The 24,833-nt window shown below is 41.3% G+C and overlaps 1 protein-coding gene across 1 annotated transcript; it reads left to right on the top strand.

The window, feature by feature from the left end:
• Window positions 1–1,677: 1,677 nt before the first annotated feature.
• On the top strand, window positions 1,678–3,607 carry npffl (neuropeptide FF-amide peptide precursor like; the record flags this gene model as incomplete). The annotated part of the gene is made up of 3 exons (XM_083938543.1): window positions 1,678–1,824; window positions 2,537–2,652; window positions 3,481–3,607. The coding sequence occupies 3 exons, from the start codon at window positions 1,678–1,680 to the stop codon at window positions 3,599–3,601; spliced, it is 384 nt and encodes a 127-aa protein (XP_083794669.1). The 3' UTR covers window positions 3,602–3,607.
• Window positions 3,608–24,833: the final 21,226 nt, after the last annotated feature.

Below are 24,833 nucleotides of genomic sequence, written 5' to 3'. Positions count from 1 at the left end.
ATTTGTCTCTTGTCCAAAAGCTGATGATCTTATTATAATAATGAAAAGTAATTCCCCTCAGAATCATATGTCTTTGTGGTTGCCATGGCAGTTAACCAGGGACAGTTAGACTGTGTGTGTATGTGTGTGTTTGTGTGTGTGTATGTGTGTGTGTATGTGTGTGCGTGTGTGTGCATGTGTGTGTGTGTGTGTGTGTGTTTATGTGTGTATGTAAGCGGATTGTTGCCCATTAGGCACTTGGGCAAAATGTGTTGTTGTCTCATCTGGTATTGAGGAAGTGACTAATTATTACACACACACACACACACACACACACACACACACACACACACACACACACACACACACACACACACACACACACACACACACACACACACACACACACACACACACACACACACACACACACACACACACACACACACACACACAGACAGAGACACATATGGCAATAATGGTGAGAACAAATCAAGCCTAAAGTCATCTTCTGAAATTAACAAAATGAAAAAAGCTGACATTTAACAGATGACAGGTTTTAATTCTAAAGCAGTTTCCTTTGGAAGAAGCTTCTTTCTGAAATCCCTTCGTCAGCATGTTTAAAGAAAAAACTGTCTCCTCTATGGTGCAAACAAAGGTTTTCATGATCCGTTACTTTATAAATGAGTGAAGCAGAATGTGCTTTGTATTCCTCCAATAATCATTTAGAGAGAAAATGTGTGAAGCATTTTCAATTACATTTCTATATGCTGCCGATAATGAACCAACCATTTCCCTGTAAATTAAGTCTGCGTGTGTTATCTTAAACATGATCTTGCACAATTCAGCCTATACTTGCAAAATGATCTAAAAAAAAAAATAAGACTAACAAAAGACTCCCTCAAGATACAAAAACTCCATTGATGAATGAAACATTGTAAACCCTGATGTGTAAGATGATAATGTCTATATATCCTCTAGTTTAGAAACATTAGCTCTGGAGCAAAATATTAAAAAACTAATAAGCAGTAAATTTGTCACTCTCTTGCTCATTTCTTTTATGATTCGTTTATGTCTGCTTTGTTTTTCTGCTTCTTTAGGTTCATTACTTTGTTTTCTAAGATCATTTAAGTTGCCTTGGCTAATCTTTTTAATATTGATGCATGATTAAGTGGGTGATGAGTGTTCTCACATGTTGTTTGTCAGTACATGCAGTGTGGACTACTGGGCAATGGGGACTGGTGGATCAGAGTCCATTTGCAGGGATTTATCTGTTTAATAACTAGGAGAGTTGTGTTGCGCTGCACCTGAGGGCCACATAATAACGCACTCTGGCGCTCAGTCATCACTAATGCCCTGATCCTGCTAAATGGACCTGGTTAAGTCTCATATGAGGGGGCTGGTTCTTCCGCAATTCTGTCCCTTGTTCCCCTTTGTACAGTAGCATCTTTCCCCAGCTCTCCTTGGGGGTTTGAAGCCAATGACTGTGAGGTGTATATAAGACCCGGCTAGGATGTTACAATCACTGAAGTTAGAGCACTGCACATTGAGGACACTTAACCCCGACCACGACGAGCCTTTCCTCTGTTTTCCAGGAGCTGAGGAGCTTTTGAACTCAACAGGTGTAATAGGACAATCAAAACCCTTCCTCTGCCTTCATCATCAGAATTCATCTGACCTCCCCTTCAGTTTGAGACCATGGACACGGCTACGATGGTGACTCTTCTGGCTCTGATTGTGGCAATGGCTGGCATCAGTCAGGCTCTTCACATCCAAGGCAATCTGGACAAAAATGATATCCTGCCAGGCTCAGAGGAGAACATGGCGGACCACCTTCTGGGGCTGGTGAGACAACAAACCATTCACACTCCATTACGGGTCTTTGATTTAACCTGCCCATATAATTCCAAAAATAATTTAAGCATTGAAAATAAATTTGACTTTTGAGACATGTCTCAGGCACCGTGTTAAACAGTGTTAAAGTATAGTGTGAGTGTGTCTCTAGGCAGGATATGGGCTGTCTCCTGTGTCACATTAGACTGAATGAAACATTCTGTGCACAACTGTCACTCCACATGAGTATGCAATTTAGATTGTAGTTCTTTTCTTAAGGGAGACAAGCTTAATCAGATAGCTACATTATATTTCAGATATTAATCCTCTTCATGCAGCAGTGTGAAACACACTGTTACATATGCTGGGGTCAGCAGACAAAGCATGATAGAGGAGGAAGATTCAGATCACTATGAAAATGATAAGATTTTACAGGTGTGGTGTGCAGAGAGAGATATATCTTGGTTTGGTTTTCCATAAAGGTAAGGGTGGATGTATGTATGGCTTGACATTTCTCTGCCTCAGTACACTGATAAAGCACCTATATCTTAAGGTCCCTTACCACAGCAACACTGACTGTTAGTAGTTAGAAACCCTGGGGTTTGTGTTGCTAAACCAAAATTGAATATAGTTAGTGTTTTGATGGGTTTTTTTTCACAAAGAAAATACAAGCTTTTTGATGCCAGTCTTCGCATCTGTTCCTGTGTATGCTGCTGTGCCCTAGGAGACTGAAAACACAGATAACAGCATTGATGATCGTCTGCTGACTGCAGTGCTGAGAGCTCTGCTGCTCGGTCCTCAGAGAGAAACCAGGAACTCTGTCCTCCACCAGCCACAGAGGTCAGTGCTATTACAGCGCCTGTATTTATCACACATACATACACACAATGTGGCATTAAATGCAATAAGAGTAGGTTCACTCTGATAAGTTTGGGCAAAACAACACTTGTTTAGGGTCGCAAGTGGAATTTCAGGAAAAAACTAATCATGCATGACTTAAATATGCTCTGATTTCTGAAACCATCAATGTGCTGCAAAGGCAATACAAATAGGGCTGCAACTAATGTTTATTTTCAGTATCAAAATTATCATTAGGCCTGTTTAATCAACAAAAAACTGTGAAAGAGTTGAAAGTTTTCAAATGTCTTTTTTTAATCCGACCAATAGTCCAAAACCTAAAGAAATTCACTTCCCTATTAGACTAGAAAATGGGCTTGAAAATGGACTTAAATGATTATCAAAATAAATTTTCTGTGAACAGATTAATCATCAGCTGGTCTTTGCAGGTAGACATACTGATACACTGAAACCAGATTTCCAACTATTTTCCATGTCTGAATTTCAAAATAAACATGTACTATGTGCCATTTTTAAGTACCCTGTACTTTGGATTGTTTTTAAAAGTGGATCATGTTTTTGAACTAAAATTGTGATCTCAGCCTCATGGTTTGGACATGAAACTGTTGCCTCTTTTACCTTTAACCTCCACCTGCTCAGATCAGTAAAATAATGTCGGACAAACACAAAATAAGCTTTTTCTGTATGTATCCCTCATCAAAAGTTTGTGGTTGTTTCTTCTAAGGTCCACAATATAAAAAATAATTAAATTTAAACATTATATTACTTTGGATCACATCACTTCCTTCATCTGTTTTGTCTCCTGCACAGGTTTGGCCGCGGCTCCAGAGGACAGGTGGTGTCAGAGGATCAGATGCACTCCCGTGACTGGGAGGCTGCCCCCGGACAGATCTGGAGTATGGCCGTGCCCCAGAGATTTGGCAAGAAATAATCTGGCAGGCAGATCCACACATCAATGTCCTGGCATAAGGCCAAGCAATGGGCAGCTGTGGGCAGACGGATTTGAATGAATAAATCTGAATTATATTATTTTTCAACAACATTGTCCCAGCCCCCAGGTCTTGCTTGACATGTATAGTTAAAGATGACATGGTCTCCATTTTACTGTTTTTTTTCTGTTCTACAAACAAAGCATGCTGATGGGTGCCTAATAAGGTTTTCTGACCTCATTTGCCCCGACTGGAATGTTATTTAGGACAACAAGTGTTTGCTGTAAATGGATTGCTACATTTTTAGTTATTCTTATGTTCTCTGGTCAAATAAAAGAGCTTTCAACTTACGTGCGTGTGTTCAAAATGGTCAGTGGTCAGGATTACCGTAATCTATTGAATACATTTTACACATCTGAAATACATGTTTTCTGCATCATGAACATCTGCTAGACCACATACTGTACTAGCACATAATCATTTTCCAACTACATTTAATTTGCCTTAACTGGCTCACTCCGACATCAGAGGAATGCAAATTCAGGACACACTCGCAAACAAAAAATATGTATTGCAAAGCATATATGAAAGACAATATGTTGTAACATTTAGCAGCTTTTTTTTATCTCTACAAGACACACAGATGTGACAGGATGGTTTCATGTTAAGGGGAGAACATTTTATTCAGCTGTCATCTGTTTAATATACAGAGATGCACAGCCCTTCACTACAGACTAATAGTGTCTGTTGTGGTTTTGTGTGTGGTGAATTTAAAGGCCACCTGGGGAAGCAGCATGCAATAAGCTTCAGCACTAATTAAAACACAGCAACATGCAATTACTCTATGCTTTCACGGTTTCTGCAGCCAATTACTGGGGAGGAAAGCACGGAAATCCCTCTTAGGAAGATACTTTTCTTAGCCTCACCACCTCCTATTCCTCATTAACTGCCCAGAGGACAAAATGAAAAACTATTGCTGATTGGAGACTATTGACAGATAACCTCTCGATTCTTTTTTAAAATTGATTTGACTTTTTTCACTTCTAACCGATGTCTCAGATGTTAAAAATCCATCATAAATTCATCTCAAACTTTTTTTTGTCATGTTACAATAACACTGCGTATTTTTGAGACATTGCACTCAGATCTATTGCATTTTAGCACAAATCCATTTGCTTCTTTTTTTTCTTCTGTCATTAGGGCCTGAGCGCTGACAGCATCAGCGTGGGACCTATTGTTTTTGTAAAGATTATTTTTCCCTATTATCATTATTATTATTATTATTATTATTATTATTATTATTATTATTATTATTAGGGCCCGAGCACCGAAAAAGTCGGCGTCGAGGGACCTATTGTATCCCTAGTGATTATTATTATTATTATTTTACCAGATGAATGGCCTTTTTGAGGGCCTCAACATAAGTAAAAAGTCCCCAAAATTTGCAAACTTGTCAAGTCTGGTGTACATTCAGGTATTTTATGGGTCTTATGCATGGGCGTGGCAAAATGCCTCAGTAGTGCTACTGAAAAGTAGGCTAATAGACAGTGAGGAGACACAGGAAAAAGCCTCAAGAAGCCATATCCTAAACCTAACAGGGAGTCGGCCATTTTGAGTCGAATACGCAAATTTTGTTCATATTTGGCCTTTTGATGGTGCCACTTTAACAAACTTGTCCTAGAGATTTAACCCGATCGACATCAAAATTGGCCTGTACCACCTCAAGACATTTGTGATCAAAGTGACCTCATTTTGTAGCCTAATTTTGCGACGTGTGGCCAGGGCGTTGCAGCAAATATTGGCATGAAAAGGAAGTAGCTAATAACTTAAGCATACGTTGTCCAATCTGCTCCAAACTTCTGATGGTTTATGAGAGTCTGGCCCTGAACAGATCCACATCTCAATATTCACTCATAGTCAGGGTGCCCCCTATTGGTGACAGGAAATATGTGGCTTTTTGATGGTGTCATACTTTAACAAACTCCTCAAAGAGATTCAACCCGAGCGGCTTCAAAATCTGCCTGTTCAATCTAAAGACCTTAGTGATCAAAGTTACCTCATATTGTAACCTAATTATGGTGGGTGTTGGGAAATAAATTCTCTAGAGTCCTCAGTGATTCTCCTATTACATCTTTACTAAGCTGCATGCATACAGGAGAGACGCTACTAACAAATGCGGTCGAAATGTTCGCTCCCTTTCTCCAGATAGCTTCAGCATATATACAGTCACATCAAAGCACCTTACAAAGACAAGGACATCAAAGTAACAATAACAACAAAAACACAATTTTTGTTACCCCTGTAGACGTTGAGTCTTTCACAAAGCAGGGTCAAAAAACTCTGAGTCTAACCCTGAACTCTGAGTTGATCTACTCTGAGATAGGAAACTCTGAGTTTTCAGTTCCAGAACAGCAGATTTGCGTTAGTTTTATCAACTCAGAGTAGTTTGACCTGGAGTTAAGCGCGTGCTAAGTAAAAAAAGACAGCATCAATGGAGCCCTGATTCGACAAGTCACCATAGCAACGGGGAAGGGGAGCGCTACGCTACAACTGGAACTGTAAATTATAATGCGCTCATACGGTGAGTTTGAGTAGGTTTACACCGCTGCAGCAGCAAAAGAGAGGGAGACGGCGTGGGAGAACATTGCTGCTCGGGTCAGTACGTAAGTTTAAATGTAGTCCTGTTGCAATCACAGTAATATCACAGGGAAACTGCTTGAGTGGTAGTCTATTAATTTATTTAATTTAGCTGCATCCACACGGGGGAGAAGCGCACTTGGCAGCAGCTTAAGATGAAACATAAAAACATTGTTCAAACAGGTAAAACATCGGCAAAATCTCACGGTTACGCCTCATTTTGAGTATGTTTTACATTGTAAAGTAAAAATTACCGTAAGTGGCTGTTTTATATGTTGTATAAAAAAACTCCCATTTGCAAAAAACGCAGCGCAACACACAATATCTGCTGGGATGTGAGAGCATGACTTTGGTTGTTAATGTTGGAAATGTAAGGACGGATGAGGTTGTGTATGTAAATGATGGACTGTGACATGAAACGGTGTTGTGCCATATTCATAACCCCTGCCTTGAAATGCACCCCCTTGCATTATAGATGATATTCTGGATCAGAAGGCTGTTGTTTCCACCTATAGGAGTAGTTTATATACCGGTAACCCAATTAAAAGCACACACTTTTGAACCTATGAATTGCAAGAAAAGCTGGGATTATATTTAGGAAACGCTAAGTCAAATACATTCAACTTGCTCAAAAGATCCATTTAATTATTTTTTTATAATTATGGCTGCAGTACATTAAGGACGTCTATGTGCGATCTGATAATCATCTCCCGACGAATATTTAATTCTCTGTGCAGTAATGCTGCACCTTCATCCACGGGGTCGTTATCAAAAGGACATGCCATGGTAGTGGAAATAGTCGCCACCTAATATAACTTCTAATGTAGGCCTACTGAATGATTTTTATACGTTGTATAAAAAAACTCCCTTTTGCAAAAAAACGCAGCGCAACACACAATATCTGATGTGATATGAAACGGTACCGCTCAAAAAGAGAATTGGCTGGAAATGCAAGAACATCTATAATCAATAGTTTGATAATCATCTCCCGACGAATATTTAATTCTCTGTGCAGTAATGCTGCAGCTTCATCCACGGGATCATTATCAAAAGGACACGCCATGGTAGTGAAATAGTCACCACCTAATATAACTTCTAATGTAGGCCTACTGAATGATTTTTGTAATGATTTTCTGAAAAAACAGACGGAACTATACTACGCCAAAACTCGCCCGCTGACTGAATGAATGAGGAAATCAAACACCGTGTGTGGCTGAAAGAGGGCGGAGACAGAGAGAAACTCAAGGTTTTCTGAGAAAAACCTGGTCCCGACCAGGTTAGTTTCAGAGAGCATGTTACCATGGTAACTGACCGAGAGGTTAAGTTACCTCTCTTTGTGAAACAGGCTAGAGTTACCCCTCTGTCTCTGGTTTGAGTTACCTCCCTTTGTGAAACGGAAAACTCAGAGTTTCCCTCATTTCAGGGTTAACAGACTCAGAGTTTTCACTAAACCTGCTTTGTGAAACGGACCCCTGATCAATGTTTTACTACCACCAAATGTCACCATTTGCAACCCTTATGTTGACCCCACTCCACAATCCCCCTAGCACTAACTTACAGCTTGACTGTTAGTTAATTCTTATGTTAATCAACATACAGAAACCAAGAATTTACACACCTTAAACTCAGAAAACCCCACTATTTGAACTTGATTTCTCACAGTGTGGGCGTGAACATGGCGTCTCATCAGAACACATAAAGTAGCTATAATTTGAGCAATACTTGTCCAATCTGCCCCAAATATCTCATGCATCACAAGAGCATAGATGACTACATTGACTCACAGTGAGAGCGCCCCCTACTGGCACACCTTAAACTACAGCCCCTCTTCCAGGATGGACGCATTTTTATGAAAATTGGTAGGCATATCTAACATCTCCAGATGTACAAAAAATCTTCAAACAGGAAAACTCAACAGGAAGTCAGCCATTTTGGATTTTATGGCCATTTTTCGACATTTGCATGTATCATACATCCTCCTAGAGATTTAACCTGATCGACTTCAAAACTGGCCAGTATCAAAGTTACCTCTATCGTTTCCTTTTTCAGGAGTGTGTGTCCATGGCATGGTGGCGAATATTGGCGTCTCGTTATAAAACAGGAAGTTGCTGTAACTTAAGCATACATTGTCCAATCTTGACCAAATTCCTGATGGTTCATGAGAGTCCGGCCCTGAACAGAACCCCATCTCAATATTCACTCATAGTCAGAGCGCCCCCTTTACAAAATTTCTGAGGAATGACAAGAACCTAGCCTGAACACACCAACACATCAATATTACTCACAGCCACAGCACCACCTGTTGGCAACAGGAAGTCAGCCAAATATGACAAACTTCATCCGATTAGCAAGGCACAGCAACTTTGATATGTGCATTTGACTTTTGTCTCAAACTACAAGGTTGCTTGAAATTAAGCTAAGTACTTTTCTAACTAGGCCTTTCTGCTTGACTGTTACTATATCTGCTGTCTAAGGTTTACTTGTCTGCTCTGTTTTGCTGTTTCTGATCTGTTTTACTCAGATTTGTAAGCTAGCTAGAAGCAGCTAGAGTTAAGGATACCTTGATTTGATTTTTAACTCAGACTATATCTAAGTTCAGATTTGCTGTCTACTTGCTGGCAAAATGACTATCTTGAAACAGTATTGAAGATACTTTTTGTGATAAACTCACCTGATTAAAGTGACTTTCTCCTGCTTAGTGACTCACAGTGAGCTAACACTTTTGGGGGTGGTCACCCCAGCCAGTAGTCACTTAACACAGTTTCGGGGATGTGGTCAGACCAGCTGTAGCCAACCAGCTTCAAGTCTGTTTTTTAAAATCTGGCAATTGATTGAAGTGGCAGCTTCAGCAGCAGCCTCTTCAGTCGAAGACTCAGGAAGACAAAAACAAAGGACTCTATGCAGGAGTAATGTTTCCACCTTTATCTAGCCCACCCACTCCACACACACCCATAACCTTGTCACTTGGGGCCTGTGGAACTGCCAGTCAGCTTGTAGCTGCCGCTAAGATACGGCAATGAGTTACCGTGGCAACACAGGCGTCAGAGTGCAACGTTGCTACGCGCTACGAGCTACATTGAGCGAAGGTGTCTATATCCTGCAACAAGCTACGGGCTACGGGCTACATTGAGCGGCGGTGTCTACATCCTGCAACAAGCTACGGGCTATGAGCTACATCAAGTGGAGGTGTTTTCATCCTGCAACAAGCTACGGGCTACGAGCTACATCAAGCGGAGGTGTCTACATCCTGCAACAAGCTACAGATCTCAGTGGACACTCCGTGGAGCAGCTTCAGGCTACAACATGGTCCAAAGGTTAGACTGTGTCTTTACTATGCCTCAGTAAAGTTGATGGATAGAACTTAAGTTACCGTTTAATCATAGCAACTGTGGCGCGCGGAGGGAGGACTAAAGACACAGTAATACCAAATTGCCTGTGTGCAAAGGGTAGGACTGCGACAACACCAGCATGGGACTTTCACCTAAAGATTTAACTCTGTCAATTGATCTCAGGACACGCAAGTAAGGTCACTCATTAGGCATGAGACGTGGTTCACAATCAAATACAGTTTTATAATTACATGTTAAAAACAAGGCAGTGCCTACAAGTTATAAAATAAATTATTCAGCTTGAGGCTCGCTGGTTGAGAAACTAGTGAGGGAAGGGGTCCAAACAAAATATAAGTCACCCGGGGACGTGACAATCACACTCACACATTTTGTGAATAATGAAAAAAACCCAGGGAAGCACAGCACACGGGGAAGGAAAGGACACCACCAGCACCACCAACACCACCAGCCTCTGAAAAGAAAACAACAAAAGAATAATCACATAGTGGGACAAAACTAGGATAAAAATGGACACTGGGCAAATTATGATTAAACCAAACAAAATATCTAATGCCTCAAATAAACCAAGAAAAGAAAACAGATAGCACCGATTGGATGCCAACAAAACTAAACACCACTTGCCCGAAACAAAGGAATTGCACTAGTTAATTAAATCAAATGAACCAAAAGGATATCAAAGTCAAGACAGGTGGGATAAAGAAAAGAAATTAACAAAAAAAGCAAGTTGAGGGGTCAAAATGAAGCTAAACACATCCATGAAGGCACACATGCTAACAGTGACGTGGCCACGAACAGCCGCAAGGCTGCGACACAGCAGCCAGCAAGGCAGCGGCAAAGCAGCAGCAAGGCAGCGGGAAGGCAGCGGGAAGGCAGCGGCAAAGCAGCGGCAAAGCAGCGGCAAAGCAGCGACAAGGCATATGTAAAGCAGCAGACAAAGCAGCGACAAAGATGGAGACAAAGAAAAGCAGCAGCGGTCAGCTGATCGTGACACCTCTTATAGCACATGGATCGTTCGGCCCAATGGCCGTATCTCATCTAAAAAAACACAAAACATTATTAAAATGAGCCTACCATACCGGTTCCACGTGCCGCAGTAAAACTACAACGTACCTTTTGGCCGGATTGAATACACACAGGGCAGTGAGAGACAGAGAGACACATGCGGCTACCAGCACTTACCGGCAACAATGCTAACGTTAGCTTAAACATGTATCGACTAAGACCATGCAGACAGAGAGGACACTTATTACCGCAGCACAATGGGACCAGCGCACACCAAGCGGGGCACGTCAGCTCAGCCGCTCTGCAGAAAAACATACATGTGCTCTAAGAACGAAAGGGTCAACACCTGGCTTCGTGGTAAGGACGAGCAGCGTGCAATCCTACCTGTCGAGAGCCAAAACTTCTGGACCGGAAGTGACCCGTCAGACAGGAGTGCAAAGAGAAAGCACTGGGGAGAGCTGCCCTATTTATACTCCGTTCCGCCTACCATGGGTGGCTACCATTGGCCCTCAATTAATGACCAGATATAAAAGCATTCTGCTGCTACACAATTAAGACATTAAAGGGTTTTTGTACACTCAAAAAAAAAGGGAAAATCTATTGAGTGCTCTAAATACCGCTATTGTTTTGTTGTTTTGCTGAAAAGACTGTTGCCTGACAATGCTTAATTTCAATCAGGTGCTAACTAAGTAATAAGGGTGTTATTTTGTTACTCACTGCTATTTAGAGCCATCATAATGTACCTTGACTTCTCCATATGTTAATTCCAAAAGTTCAAAATGTCTCAAAAAGGTGATAATCAGTCTGAGGTCATGTCACAAGGGCAAGATGCAGGTAAGCTAGATGAGGGAAAAATTAGAAAATCCTCTAGAGAAAGACGATTCACACCTAAAATGCAAGAACTGAAGGAGCAAGAGCTAATTCAAAAGGAGATTAAGTTTAAAACAACATATGAGAATTGGAAAAGCAATGTAAGAAACATTCGCACAAGGTTGAAGCAAGACTGCTCTGAAAGTGAGATGTATGACATGATGGATGAAGCGGATAAGCTTGACTCAGACTTAAAGGAGCTGTATGACAGTATCCGAATCCAAGTTGCACCAAGTCAAGAAATTTGGAGAAAAGTTGATGCATGTGTGGTGTGGTGGTGAAGGAGTTATAGTTGCAACAACGCCACCTGGGGTAATTTCACCCCCAGGAAATTCTAAGATACCCTTTAATGAATGAGGTCACAGGTTCAATATACCACGGGGGCAAGAGACAGTTTTCCACCTAAAGAGCACACTTTATTTAACATAAGTAAATCAACAAAGAAAATAATCAAAAGCTCACACACACACACACACACACACTGGACACTCGTGAAGGGGGACCACCACCAGGAACTGAACTGCCGCCTTTGACCACAGCACCTAACCAAAGCACACAAAACAAGTTAAAACATGCAACAGGGTGCTACACAGAGCTGGTGTGACCAAAACAATGAAAACAAAATACAAAGAACACTAAATAACGAAAATAGAAACTAATTATTAAGCCACAAATGAATGAAACCAGTGAAATGCCCTTTAAATGGCTCAGAAGTGGGCAGCCTTATTAATAGAGTAGTCATGTACTGAGGAGCCGGGCCCACGCCAACAGTAGCTCAATTGACAAGCCCAGGATAAAACACGTTCATATGGTAGCCACACGGCTGATTAACAAACTGAAAGTAATCAGTAAGAGCCAGGAAGTCCAATAATTTAATAAAGCCAAAACAGCAGCATAGATCCTGGGAAAGATGGCTGAACACAGGTTAACCGTTCACCACGGCCTCTACAAGAAAGGCACATAACTATAATTTAGCGCACATGTATACATAATTAAAAAACAACAACATTTCTAGCAAATTAAACTCATACATACCACTCCGCAAAGCTACAATGACGCCCCAGAGGAACGACGGAATGATGGCTTGTACCACGGGTCAATCACTTAGCTACACCAGAACAGGAAAGTTATATTAAGCTGGGAACTGGGCAACGGAGCTGCCGGACAGCAGACAATTGTGGACTTACTGAAAGGAACAGGTGAGCGCATCCAGGGAGGGCTTCTGGCAGAGCGCTTCGTCTCCCACAGCCTCCGCATCCGCTTGTGCTGCAAAGAGCGGAGATCACATCACCAAAATGCCCATTTAGGACAAGTGGCACCCGAGGCACACTCTAAAAAAAAATACACTGGCTCAACTTAAAAAAATTGTTGTAACAATTTGCATTTATCTTTTTAAGTAATTCCAACTAAGCCATAATTGAGTATTTTCCATGAGACTTTTATAGCTGGATTAACTCAATTAGTTTAGTACAACCAACACAATTTGTTTTGTCCTCTACAAGCTTAATTATGTTGAACAAACTCAATTTTTATATCAAAGATTTAGTGTTAATAAGTAGTCAAATTACTCTATTTAAGTTGCTATAATGCCTTTATTTTAATTTCCTTCAACTCAGAAAAGTCAATGCAAATTGTTACCTCAATTTTATTGAGTATAAGTAACTTATTTCACTTAAGTCAGAATAAATTAGACATGGCAATTGCAGTTTTACTGTCAAAATGTATTTATTGTAAACTTCTAATCAATAACAATTTTATTGCAATGAACCAGCAATATCAGGTGAATGACATTGTTGCAGATTTGGTAAACACTAAAGACCTGCCAAAATATCCTGTTTCTGTGCGATATCAGCACTTGAAGAACAGAAACCATCAACATTCACTCAATTCACAAAAATATACTCACAGTATAATGTACTTAAATATAAACAGTGTGATGAACTTGCACATTTTAGAAACCGTTTTCATCTTTGAGTGATTATATGATACATCTGTGACAGAATAAAATGTATATAGCAAAACTTTCCAAATGTACAGATGTGATGTATAAAACGCATGCAACATTTTCTGCAGAATTAGTGGACACCCTAATTCTTCACATTTTTAGTACAGCATTTTACTTTAGATCTTAGCTGAGACATTAACTTTTACTGAACTTCAAGTGTACTTCAGGTGTAAATGTGTACTTCAAGTACTTTAAACAAGCACACAAAAACTTTTAAAATGTACAAACACAATGTATAAACATAAATGCAACATTTCCTGCTCAATAAGTGGACAGTCTTCACATTTTTTAGTACAGCAGTTTACTTTTCAGAGACATTACCTTCGGACTTGCTTTCAGACCATCCAGCTCAAGGAACACCTTTTGAAACACTTCAAAAGTGTTTCTCAGTTCCTTCGGGTAGCTGAGATTGAGTGAGTAGATCAGCCCCATTAGTAGGGCACAGGCTCTGGGTACGTCTACGTCTTCCAGGACTTCTGTTCCCTCAATCAAAATCTGTGCGCTGGCTGGATCAGATGTGACACCTCTGGTTACAATTATCTTCAACACTTCAGAAGTGAGATCTCCATCAACCTAGCATAAATAGGTCAGAATCAATGTCAGAATTAAACACGAGTAACAATTAAAAACAAGACTAACACAAAGTATAGTTTTTCTGTGCCAGATTTACCTACCAACTGCTCTTTAAAGAGATTCTCCTCCTTTTCTCCGAGGTACACCATCACTCCACGGATCGCAACCTCTCTCCTTATTTCCACGGAATCATCCTGTGAATAAGACGACAACAAATATGTATAAAAATACTCTTCAATGAGGAAGGATGTCTAATCAGGGTTCATACACATTTTTACCGATGATTTTTCAAAACTAAAACAAAACAAAAAGGAGAAGAGGACAAGGACATGTGAAAGTGGGAGAGGATGAGAGAAGCACAAGGAGAAGAGGAGGGGAGGAAATGTAGGGGGCCATGAGCAGACAAGGAGGAGGAAGTGAGGATGAGGAGAAGGGGGGGGGGGGCAGAGTTTTTTTTACTTATTTCAAGTGAAAAATTAGCATTAATGGGTGAAATTCAACTTGAAAATAAGTCAAAAACAGCTTACTTTGAGGTAATGTCTTAATTTTAAGAGTAATGACACATTTTGAGAAGAAATATGACAAATATTCTTTGTAAGATTTTGAGTTTTTGCTGTGAAGTATGAGGAGAAAAGGGGGAGGAAGAGAAGAGGAGGAAAAGGAGGAGAGGATGAGGAAAGCAGCATAAGAGGAGGGGGAAGAGAGGAGGAGCAGAACAAAGAGGAACAAGTGGAGGATGGAGGAGAGGATGAGGAGAGGAGTGGAAGGAGCAGAAGAGGAGTAAAAGGAAAAGACAACAAGCAGGAGCAGTGGTGGAGAGAAAGAGAAAAACGGGTAGAGGAGGGGAGGAAGAGGGGGGGAAAGGTGTTCTATTTGATATGAACCACGTTATATACATTCATACCTCTTGCAGCATCTTCATTATGCGCTGAATAGCCACTCCTGCAGCCCCTCCCCTTGACAACACAAAGGACATGATCTTTGGGGTGTACTCATCCAGTTTCGCCATAAATGTTGTCTCCAAGTTAACTGTAGTGATTCTTCTGAATTCTTCGTTTATCTGTATAAAAATAAAAAGGCACAAATAAAAAAGCACAATTTGTTAATGTAGTGAAATTGATTTCAATATAGCAAATAATTCAAACCATATCATGAAAAAATATTTACCTGAGCTGCATTGAAAAGAGCAGGCCATCGGTCCTTTAAGTCACTTACTGGTGGTGCTACATTGACAACTTCCTGTCTGCGAATTGAAAATGTTTTTGCCATTTTTTCACTGATGATCTGGCGATTGTTCCTCTTCTTTACTTCACTAAGGAGATCCAATCTCTCATGTTCCAAACTTTTTTCTGTTTCTCCTTGTGGGTGAGGAGGTAAAAAGTTCACCTCTGCCTTTCTTGGCTTTTTGATATTCTTTGCCGGTGCTTTCTCATGTCCTCGCTTCTTTGACAGAGTGTTGACCTCAAGCTCAAGACATCCAACCTTTTTCAATTTAGATGTATAGTTGCCCATTTTATATTTTAGTCTTTGTTGCCATCCATAGCTTCCATTATACGATCCTGGCTCTTTTAGGCAAGGATGCTTGCGATTCAGTGCTTCAGCAACATCAGCCCTATGTGCGTTTGTTGGGTAGGCAACATACTGAAACATGCTTTCTGCCAGTTTCTCAAGGATGTCTGGAAGAATTGTGGTAAAGTTGACATGAATTCCATCTTTCTTGAAAGCTTCATTTCCTGCGGCAAGCACAAGCTCTGTGTCGTAGGCAAAGCGAGGCATTTGGAATTCAGTTGGCCAACGCTGTGAACGCTCATGTTCAGAGGATGAAAGTATCACTGTATCCTGTGATCCAGAAGAGCAAGTGCTGGTAGAAGAATAGTTGGAAGTCTCTGTATAATTGACTGAGGCTGCATCTGCACTTGTGATGGAGGTCTCAGTTGCACTTTCAACAGGATAGTCCACATCAGTGAAGGTCATAGTCAATGTGGGAGGTTCAACAATGTGAAACACCTTAATAGAGTCCTTGTCCTTGATGTCACTTGTTGAGGAAAGGGAGAAATATTCCTCTCCAAAATCAGCATCCTTATAATGCAAAGTGAAGTTCCCATCAAGCTTAAATATCTCTTTCACAATGGACTCAAGTTTTTCAACAGTTTCAGGAATTCCATGAGGCAAGTCCAGTTTGCGTATGTCATGGTCCTGAAGAATGACCCGAAGTTTGGCTTGAGACATTGGAGCATCTGTATGTGAAAACACATCACTTAAAGAGTTGTTCCATTTCAATGAAAAATCTGTCATATACTCACCCTTATGCTGGTGGCAGGTTGAGCAACGTTTTTGGAGCCATAAAATCTTTCTGGAGATTCAGAGGAAAACAGCTTGCAGCATTCTTCCACAAAAAAAGATTTCAATTGTGACTACCGAAAAATGTTAAATTTCACAAAATAAAAATGCATTCAAACTGCTCATGTGCTTTAATCTACATCTCCTGAATTCTCCACATGCAGAGTTGACTTGTAAAAGACGTAATTTACACCGTGATTTTATACTAAAGCCTCACTGTACATCTTAGCATACAGCCACGGTCATGTGTGCGTGCACACACCATCTTGACTGGTGTGTGGGGACTGTGCACACACGCGCAGCTCTGAGGTGTGCAGCAACAGTGTAGATATTGGCAAATAAAATGTAAATGATGTCTCTTCAACTCTGCATGGACACTTCAGGGTACTTTGATTAAGGCAAACAAGCAGTTTGAGGGCATTTTTATGTTTTTGTTTTGAGTAATTTAACATTTTTTGGTACACAATATCCTTCTTAAGGTTGTCACAATTGGGTGAATGCTGTAATCTGTTTTCCCCTGAATCCCTGGGAGTATTTCATGGATTCAAAAAATTCACCCGAACTTCCATCAGCATGAGGGCGAGGAAATAATGAACTATTCTCTTAAGTTTAAGTTATAGAATACATGCAGTCACATCTCCTAAACATTCAGTATCAGAGGAGAATATTAACACTGCAATTTATTTGAGATACAAGCACTGGATTTGGTCTTTATCAAATTTGCAATATTAACCAGCATACAGGAAAGTTCTATGCTGCTCATTACTTCAAGAAGTTAGCTTTTCCATTAGACTGACATTTTCTTACTTATTTTTGAAAGAAAAAATAAACTTCTACAAATCCTACTGCAAATCGAAAAGACTATTATATACATCTGTTTACAGACATTTTTTCTATGGCAAATGACAATAGTAGGAGGACAGCATTTTAAAGTTAATGAATTTCACTGAAGCACAATGTAATGAAAGTAAAATGGCAGAGATTAGGAAATTCCGGTGGATAAAAATGATGTGATAAATTCACAAAAAAGCCACAACTATTTCACATTCTAAATAAACAAAAACAGCCTGGTGTAGTTGGCGCGTTAGCGGCTAACGACTAGCGCTTCCCTGTTCATTTATCATTATTAGCATTAGCGGTTGACAGCTAGCGCCTTTCCACAACATATTACTCACCAATGCCAGCTCATTTATGTGTCTGCAAACGCGAGGGCTGAAAATTCATGCCCGCAGCTGTTCTGGGACCGCAAGTTTAGGCACCTTGTAGCCTACTCTAACACACTTCTAACGTTAAAAGTTAAGTTACTTTGAAGACATTAGCTAGCTAGCTAAAAACCGAGGACAAAGCATGCTGCGACATTTCAATTTTAGTGTTGTGACTGAGCGCTGATAGTTACTTGCTGTTGCAAATAGAATTAATAACATAAAAAAAAAACATTTACTCACCAAGTAAAGTTAGTCTGAGCTGACCTTCACTCCTTGTGGGCTCGGATGGCTCCCTCTGGCCGTTGCTGGGGGAGTCTGGCAGCATAAAATGGCTGCTGGTCACCACATGCACACATGAAAGGAAGCTGCGCTAACTTAATATTATAATACAATATTAAGTTTCATTAACTTAATACCGTTCCTTGTTAAGTTAAAGCAGAAATGCTTGTCCAAAATCAATATATTTCTGAGTTAAGACATCTTTCTTCATTTTTAATTTTGATCAACTACTTGAAATAAGTTATCAACTTAATAAAACAATGGACATGTAACAAATTGTATTTTTTATGCTGAAAAAGCTCATGTTTTTTAAGTCATACTAACTAACCTCCTGAATCATTTCTTAGAGTGCAGGTGCAGGTGGCAGGCAAGGTGATTCAGAGACCAAGAACCACAGCTCGCTGTCCCTGGAAGACTCACCATCCGGTGCTGCCAGGGCCGGTGGAGAGGACAGCCTTGGTGGAAGGCCGGCAGCTTCAGGCTGAATCACAGCCTTCAGCATTTCTCGCCGCTGTACATTCCGAACCTTATGCAGGTCACTTACAGGAGCAACAGTGTAAACTGCTCCTTCACCAGCAGGGGCCTTCGCAACTTGATAGACCACCGAGCTCCAGAGATCTTGTATTTTCTGGCGCCCCCTAATGCTGTGGTCCTTCAAGTAGATTAACTGGCCCACTACCAGAGGTGCCTCCCGGACCTGCTGATCATGCCGCTCTTTCCGTCGGCCAGCAGCAGCCAACATCCTTTCGTGGGAACCCTCAAAAGCAACTTTGAGTCTTGCTTAGTGCTCAGCCACCCAGTCCTGCACCTGGCCTGGTATTGGATCCTGGACGCGTCCCAGGAGAAAGTCAATTGGAAGACGGGGCTCCTGTCCAAATTAGAGAAAGAAAGGGGACTCGCCTGTGCCCTGATGAGGAGTCGTGTTATAACAATACAACACTTGTGGCAAACAGGCGGCCCAATCGCGTTTCCGGGAGACTGGAAGGGTACAGAGGAGGTTATGCAGAGTTCGGTTAAAACGCTCGCATTGACCATTACCCGCTGGGTGGTATGGAGTTGTACGGGATTTTGTAACACCGTACAAAAGACAGAGCTGGTGAATCAGTGAACTCTCGAAGCTCCTGCCTTGGTCTGAGTGCAGATGGCTCGGAACACCAAACTTGTAAAACCACTCCAAGATCAAAACCTGGGCCACGGTGGAGGCCCGTTGATCCTGAGTAGGAACTGCTACCGTAAATTTACTGAAAACATCCGTCATGATCAGGGCGTTCTCATACCCATTCCGAGGAAGGCTCCAACAGTGTGAAATCGATGGCCAAGATCTCATTAGGTCGTGAGGCAAGCAGGTGGCCCATGAAGCTGTGTGACCCATGTCCAGAGTCTTTGCCGACTTGGCAACTCTGGCAACCCAAGACCCACTGCTTTATGTCCAAAGACATTCCTGGCCAATAGCAGCGTTGCCGGACTAACTCTGTGGTTCGCTCTATGCCCTGGTGGCCATGTTCATGATGAAGCTGACTCAAAGTCTCCTGTTTAAAGGCGGCAGGCAACATGAGCTTGAGAAACTCTTCCCCCCCATCTGAGCGGAAAACCTTGCGGAAAAGAACACTATCTTTCTCCACTAGACGGCCCCATTGCCGCAGAAGTGCCAAGGCTGACTTGGGAAGCTGCTGCCTTACCACAGAGGTAGGAGAACTCTGCCGCCGCAAGAACACAAGTACCTCCTTCAGGAGGGGGTCAACCTCCTGCAAGGAACGAAGATCAGCAACAGAGTGAGGGAAGGAACTGAGACCACAGACTGACTGGCCGATGTCAAAAGAGCTGGAGGTGGATCTTGCTGGAGGCTGATGGGGACTGAGGTGCCTAGTAAGGACACAGAAAGTTGGTGGGACCCATGCGCATGCTGACGTGAAAGTGCATCTGCATTTCTGTTGCTGCGGCCGGACCGGTACTTAATATCGAAATCAAAACTGGCAAGTTGGGCAGCCCATCGATGTTCAGTGGCTCCTAGTTTGGAAGACTGGAGATAGCTCAGGGGGTTAGTACGGTGGCCCTGAGGGGCAAATCACTACAGCAAATAGAAAAACACAACAGCAAATTCCAAAACCACAACGACAAATCCAAAACCACAACGACAAATCCAAAATCACAACAACATTAACTTCTACCGGGAAGGGTAGGGCCCATCTCGCAGAGGATGGACCCTCCTGATTGGACAGACGGACAGAACAGGAAGAAGAGAAGGAAAAACACGGAAATGCGGCTATTTTGATAACATGAATACTTCCGAAGATACTTTGGCTATTATTAGGAATTATTTCCATGCAGGGCATAAATACGACGTGATAGTTGATATGTTTTCAACCAATCACAACATCAGGATGAGTATACGCACTCTGAAGTCACGTTTGAGAGAAGCCGGGTTGTACAGAAGGAGCAACTATTCACAACTGGATGAGGTGAGACGTGCCGTCCTTACAGAGCTGCGTGGACCAGGGCAGCTATTCGGATATCGGACTATGTGGCAATTACTCCAGCAAAAACACAAGCTACGTGTTAAACTATACACAGTGATGAGATTGCTGAAGCAACTTAATCCACAAGGAACGGATGCAAGAAAACGCCGGAGGTTTGTGAGGCGAACGTATCACTCCTGTCCAAACTACATATGGCATGTAGATGGATACGATAAGCTGAAACCCTTTTGCTTGGCACTCTCAGGATGTATAGACGGGTTTTCAAGAAGGATCATGTGGCTTGTTTGTGGGGCTACTAACCACAACCCATCGGTCATCGCCCACAAGTTAATTGTGTCAAGAGTGTTGGTGTGGTCCCTATAGGACTGAGGACAGACCATGGAACCGAAAATGGCACCATGGCTGCCATACAGTGTACCCTCAGACACGAGCATACGGACTTGTAGCTGTTCAATAGTCATAATCTTTTCCTCTTGTGTAAAATAAGTAGCCTAACTTTGAATTGTATTCCTAGGGCTCAATTTTGAATGGACCTGTTTGGAGATCTGAGAGACTCTGGACACTTTAATGGCAGCCATGAACATCAGGACTTACTGAGATTCTGCTTCAGTGATGTTCTTCAAAAAGACCTGGATGAGTGCATGGACCTCTGGAATAAGCACAGGATTAGACCCTCCAGACTTGCATCATGTCCTGGGGGAATTCCCTGCCGAACTCTATCTCTTCCCTCACAAGTAAATCCAGATCAACTGACAATGAATTGACTATATCTATTCCTACAAAAATGCAATGGTTATTAAAGCATAAATTGCACAACACATATTGGAAATACATTTTGCCTTTATGATGAATTATGTCACTTTGCAGGTTTGGTTCAAGGGACTGTGGATTGGCCATTGAAGACAGGGAATTGGATACATTTCCTGAGTCAAGGCAAACTCTTCATATATGCAGTGATGCAGACATCCAGGATAATCTTCAACAGACTGTTGAGCAAAGTGGATTACAGCAGCCACATGATTGGGAGTCACCCTCAGAACTATTTGTCACTTTGAAAGAAATAGCTGGCCTATATATATGCACTACTGCAGCCAACTCTTAAAGGTCAGGCAAGGTCTAAGGTTATTTTGTTGATTTTGCATACTTTTGTAAATTCCCCTTTAAAGCGTTCTTGCAACATACGACCCAAGTGTTTATATGGAAATTTACAGAACAAACTTAGCTTTATGTATAGTAAGGCCCAAATTTGTCCTAGAGCAATGTGTAAAGAGAGTATTAGGCCCAAATGCTGAAAATGGAATTCCGCCTTGTCAAATTCTTCATATCTCTTATGAAAACATACCTTTACTCATGTGAACAAACTGTTTTGAAAACATTGTCAAATTTGTTTATTTTTCATTCAACCAAGTAATGAACAGCAATAAAAAATAAGTTGAACTGAACTGAGCATGCACTCTTTAATCTTTATCAACTTCATTTTTGCAGACTGGACAAAAATCCAGACATTAAATACACCCAAAGCCTGGAGAATTCTGTAAGCCAACTCCATGTTTGTCTTAAAGACACTGTAGGTCTCAAGGAGAGGGAGCGTTAGTGTATTTGCAAGTGTTTGCCATAGGGAATGGCAAATTTCTTAAGAACTCTATGCATGGTAGTGGTGTTATTCCAGCAGGTGGAAGTGATGTGAGCCCTGTAGCAAACATCAGTACATCCTCTAGGGACACAGCAGTTGCGTTTTCTGAAAGGGAAAAATCAACATTGTTTTAGTGTCTTCATCATCTAACAAGTAAATTAAGTGAAATTTTTACAAACACCATATAAAGAAGCCATAACAAACCTTCACAATCAAGAAGAAAATCTGCCCAAAATCCAAGTGCTTTGCATTCTTTCTGACGACTGTTACTTCCTGCTGGACTGAGGTGTGGTTTAAACATGCTTTCCATGTCTGCAGCTGTCAGGTTCTTCTGAGAGTGGCACAAAAGTGGGGCCAACATACAAGGATGCTGCTGGAGTGCGGTCAGAAAGTGTAGACTTGCAAGTCCTTCTTTGAAACTATTAGGGACAATGATCATATAACAGAAGGTTTCAGTTACTATGCTAATTACACCAGAGTCTAACACTCAAACAAACTTTTCACTAAACCCGCTTTACCATTTGTGAATGTCACACAATCACATCTGTAGCCACTTTTAAAGCATTCAAGTGATAAATCATGGGACTGGAAAGCATGTGGTTGTTAAACATGAGATCGAAATATGTTTGATGAATGGAGAAAGAGAATGAGTCTTTATAACTATTACCTTTCAATAACACTCTGGTTTCTGTGTAGAATATACCATTTGAGGTATTCCTCCACAAGAGTTTGCTTGTCCTCAGAAGACTTCACATGTAGGAAGCATCCAGCAGTCTGGAACATGGAGCTGTTTTGCAAAAGTAAATTTTGCAGAGATTCCACTGAGTCTGCTTCCTGGACCTGTTAAAAAGACTTTGTAAGACTTACAAAAACCCATCCCTGATAGGTTAATAATCTTGCAATGGTCAGGCAAATGGTAAACCACTCAAACAAAACATGAATCAAATTATTTTTTACTTAAATGTTGTCATACTGATAGAAATGGAGATCTGAACATTCCGATCAGTTCATTTCAGTATAACCTTACTCTAAATTAAATAATGGTTTCTCTTAGTAAACTCATTCCTTGAATCATGGTCACTTCATACCTGATGCAGAACTCTCCCTATCTCCTCATCTGTAATATCTCCCACAGTGGCGCTGAAACTGGGATTCCCTACAATGTGGTTAACAAGGTCCTTTGACAGGAAATGTGGTGCTGGTCCCCCGTGTACTATAGACACAGCAATGATCTTTCCTGCCAGGACATATTCATTTTGAACACCTAACTTAATCATTTAGTTGAGCATAATGAAAGGTAATTTAATCATCAGTTTAGTGTATAAAGGTTAGTTTATCACTACAAACACGGTAATCTGAAGGTATACTTTGGAGTTCTTGGCTTAACAGAGGTTGGCTTCTAGACATTCAAGGAAAACAAACAGGATTACTTCTTGTTATAACAAACAGAATTTATTATAAACTTTAAGTAACAATTAACATCAAACAACACTACCAATGACAGCAAATGGTGAAACTCTATATACAGGTTGTGTGGGCTAGTTTCAAGGATGTGTGTGTGTGTGTGTGAGTGTGTGTGTGTGTGTATGTGTGTGTGTGTGTGTGGTAGGATGGCGCCTAGCTGATGCCTGTAAAAGTAGTGGAAAAACAGAACAATCCAAAACAGAAGAAAAGGAAACTGGTTGTCTTGAACTAGGAGCAAAGCTAAGTTAATCTTACTTCTCCCTGGCCAAGTGGTGAATAAGATAACTATAATTGCTTTGTCTAAGAAAAGGAGGGAAAGTTATTTCTTGAAGCTTTGGTATCTCCAACAGCAAGTCAGCAGTCTTGGGAGGCCGCTATTTCGCAAAGAGAGAGCGATTTGAATTTTCCCCAAAGTTTTATAGGGAAAATGATGTAATCGGTCCTAGGCCAGGTTTGTCCAATGACCACTGAGGGATGGTCTCTCAGGTGTGGCTTTGTGGCTCCCCCCCTGGGAGATGGGCGTGACCAAGGTTCTTTGTTCTGTTGTTAAAATGGAGGTCCCATGCGGCCTGTGGCTGGGGTCAAAATGGCTGCTTACAGCCCTACAGTTCTGTCAGAAATGCTGCAACACGTTACTGTACTTTACTGTAACTTAGTTCAGTAAGAAATGCTGCTACACGTTACTGTAACTTAGTTCAGTAATTAAAAGTAGTATTTTACGTTAGCTTTATTTTGATTTGATTATGTTAGGTATTGTCACTCAGATCCTTTCCCTCCTTTGTATTGAAACTGTGGCACAATAATTTCCCTCTTCATCGTTGGGTTCAGCCAAAGACGTTGATTTAGCGTCAAGACTTTCTCCAAGTCTCTCGCCACAACCACTGCAAAAATTCGGTTGGTCCTCCAAAAACTTTTTCCCACAATGCCGGCAAAACATCCTTCACCAAATTGTCTGGCGCCAAATGAAGGGATTCGGTTTGTCGTTGTGGTTTTGGATTTGTCGTTTTGTTTTATGATTTGTCATTGTGATTTAGAATTTGCTGTTGTGTTTTTCTATTTGCTGTAGTGATTTGCCCCTCAGGGCCACTGAAGGTTATTGTCAGTGAAGACAATGCACTTATGCCCCAATAATTAATCCTGGAACTTCTCTGTCATGGCCCACTTGAGCCCAAGGAATTCCAGCTTCATAGAGCTATAGTTTGACATATTGCGCTCAGTAGGGCGAAGGCCTCGACTGGAATAAGCCACCGGTCTAATGCCGCTGTCGGTCTCCTGAGAGAGGACAGCCCCAAGGCCACTATAGCTGGCGTTGATTTCGAAAAGTCAGCGTAAGCTAGCACTGGGGCTGAGACCAACCTTGATTTTTAAGGCCTCAAAGCTCTCTTCACACTGTGGTGTC

The sequence above is a fragment of the Echiichthys vipera genome (genome assembly GCF_963691815.1).
Source record: "Echiichthys vipera genome assembly, chromosome: X".
NCBI lineage: Eukaryota > Metazoa > Chordata > Actinopteri > Perciformes > Trachinidae > Echiichthys > Echiichthys vipera.
This window is presented reverse-complemented; position numbering and strand designations above follow the sequence as displayed.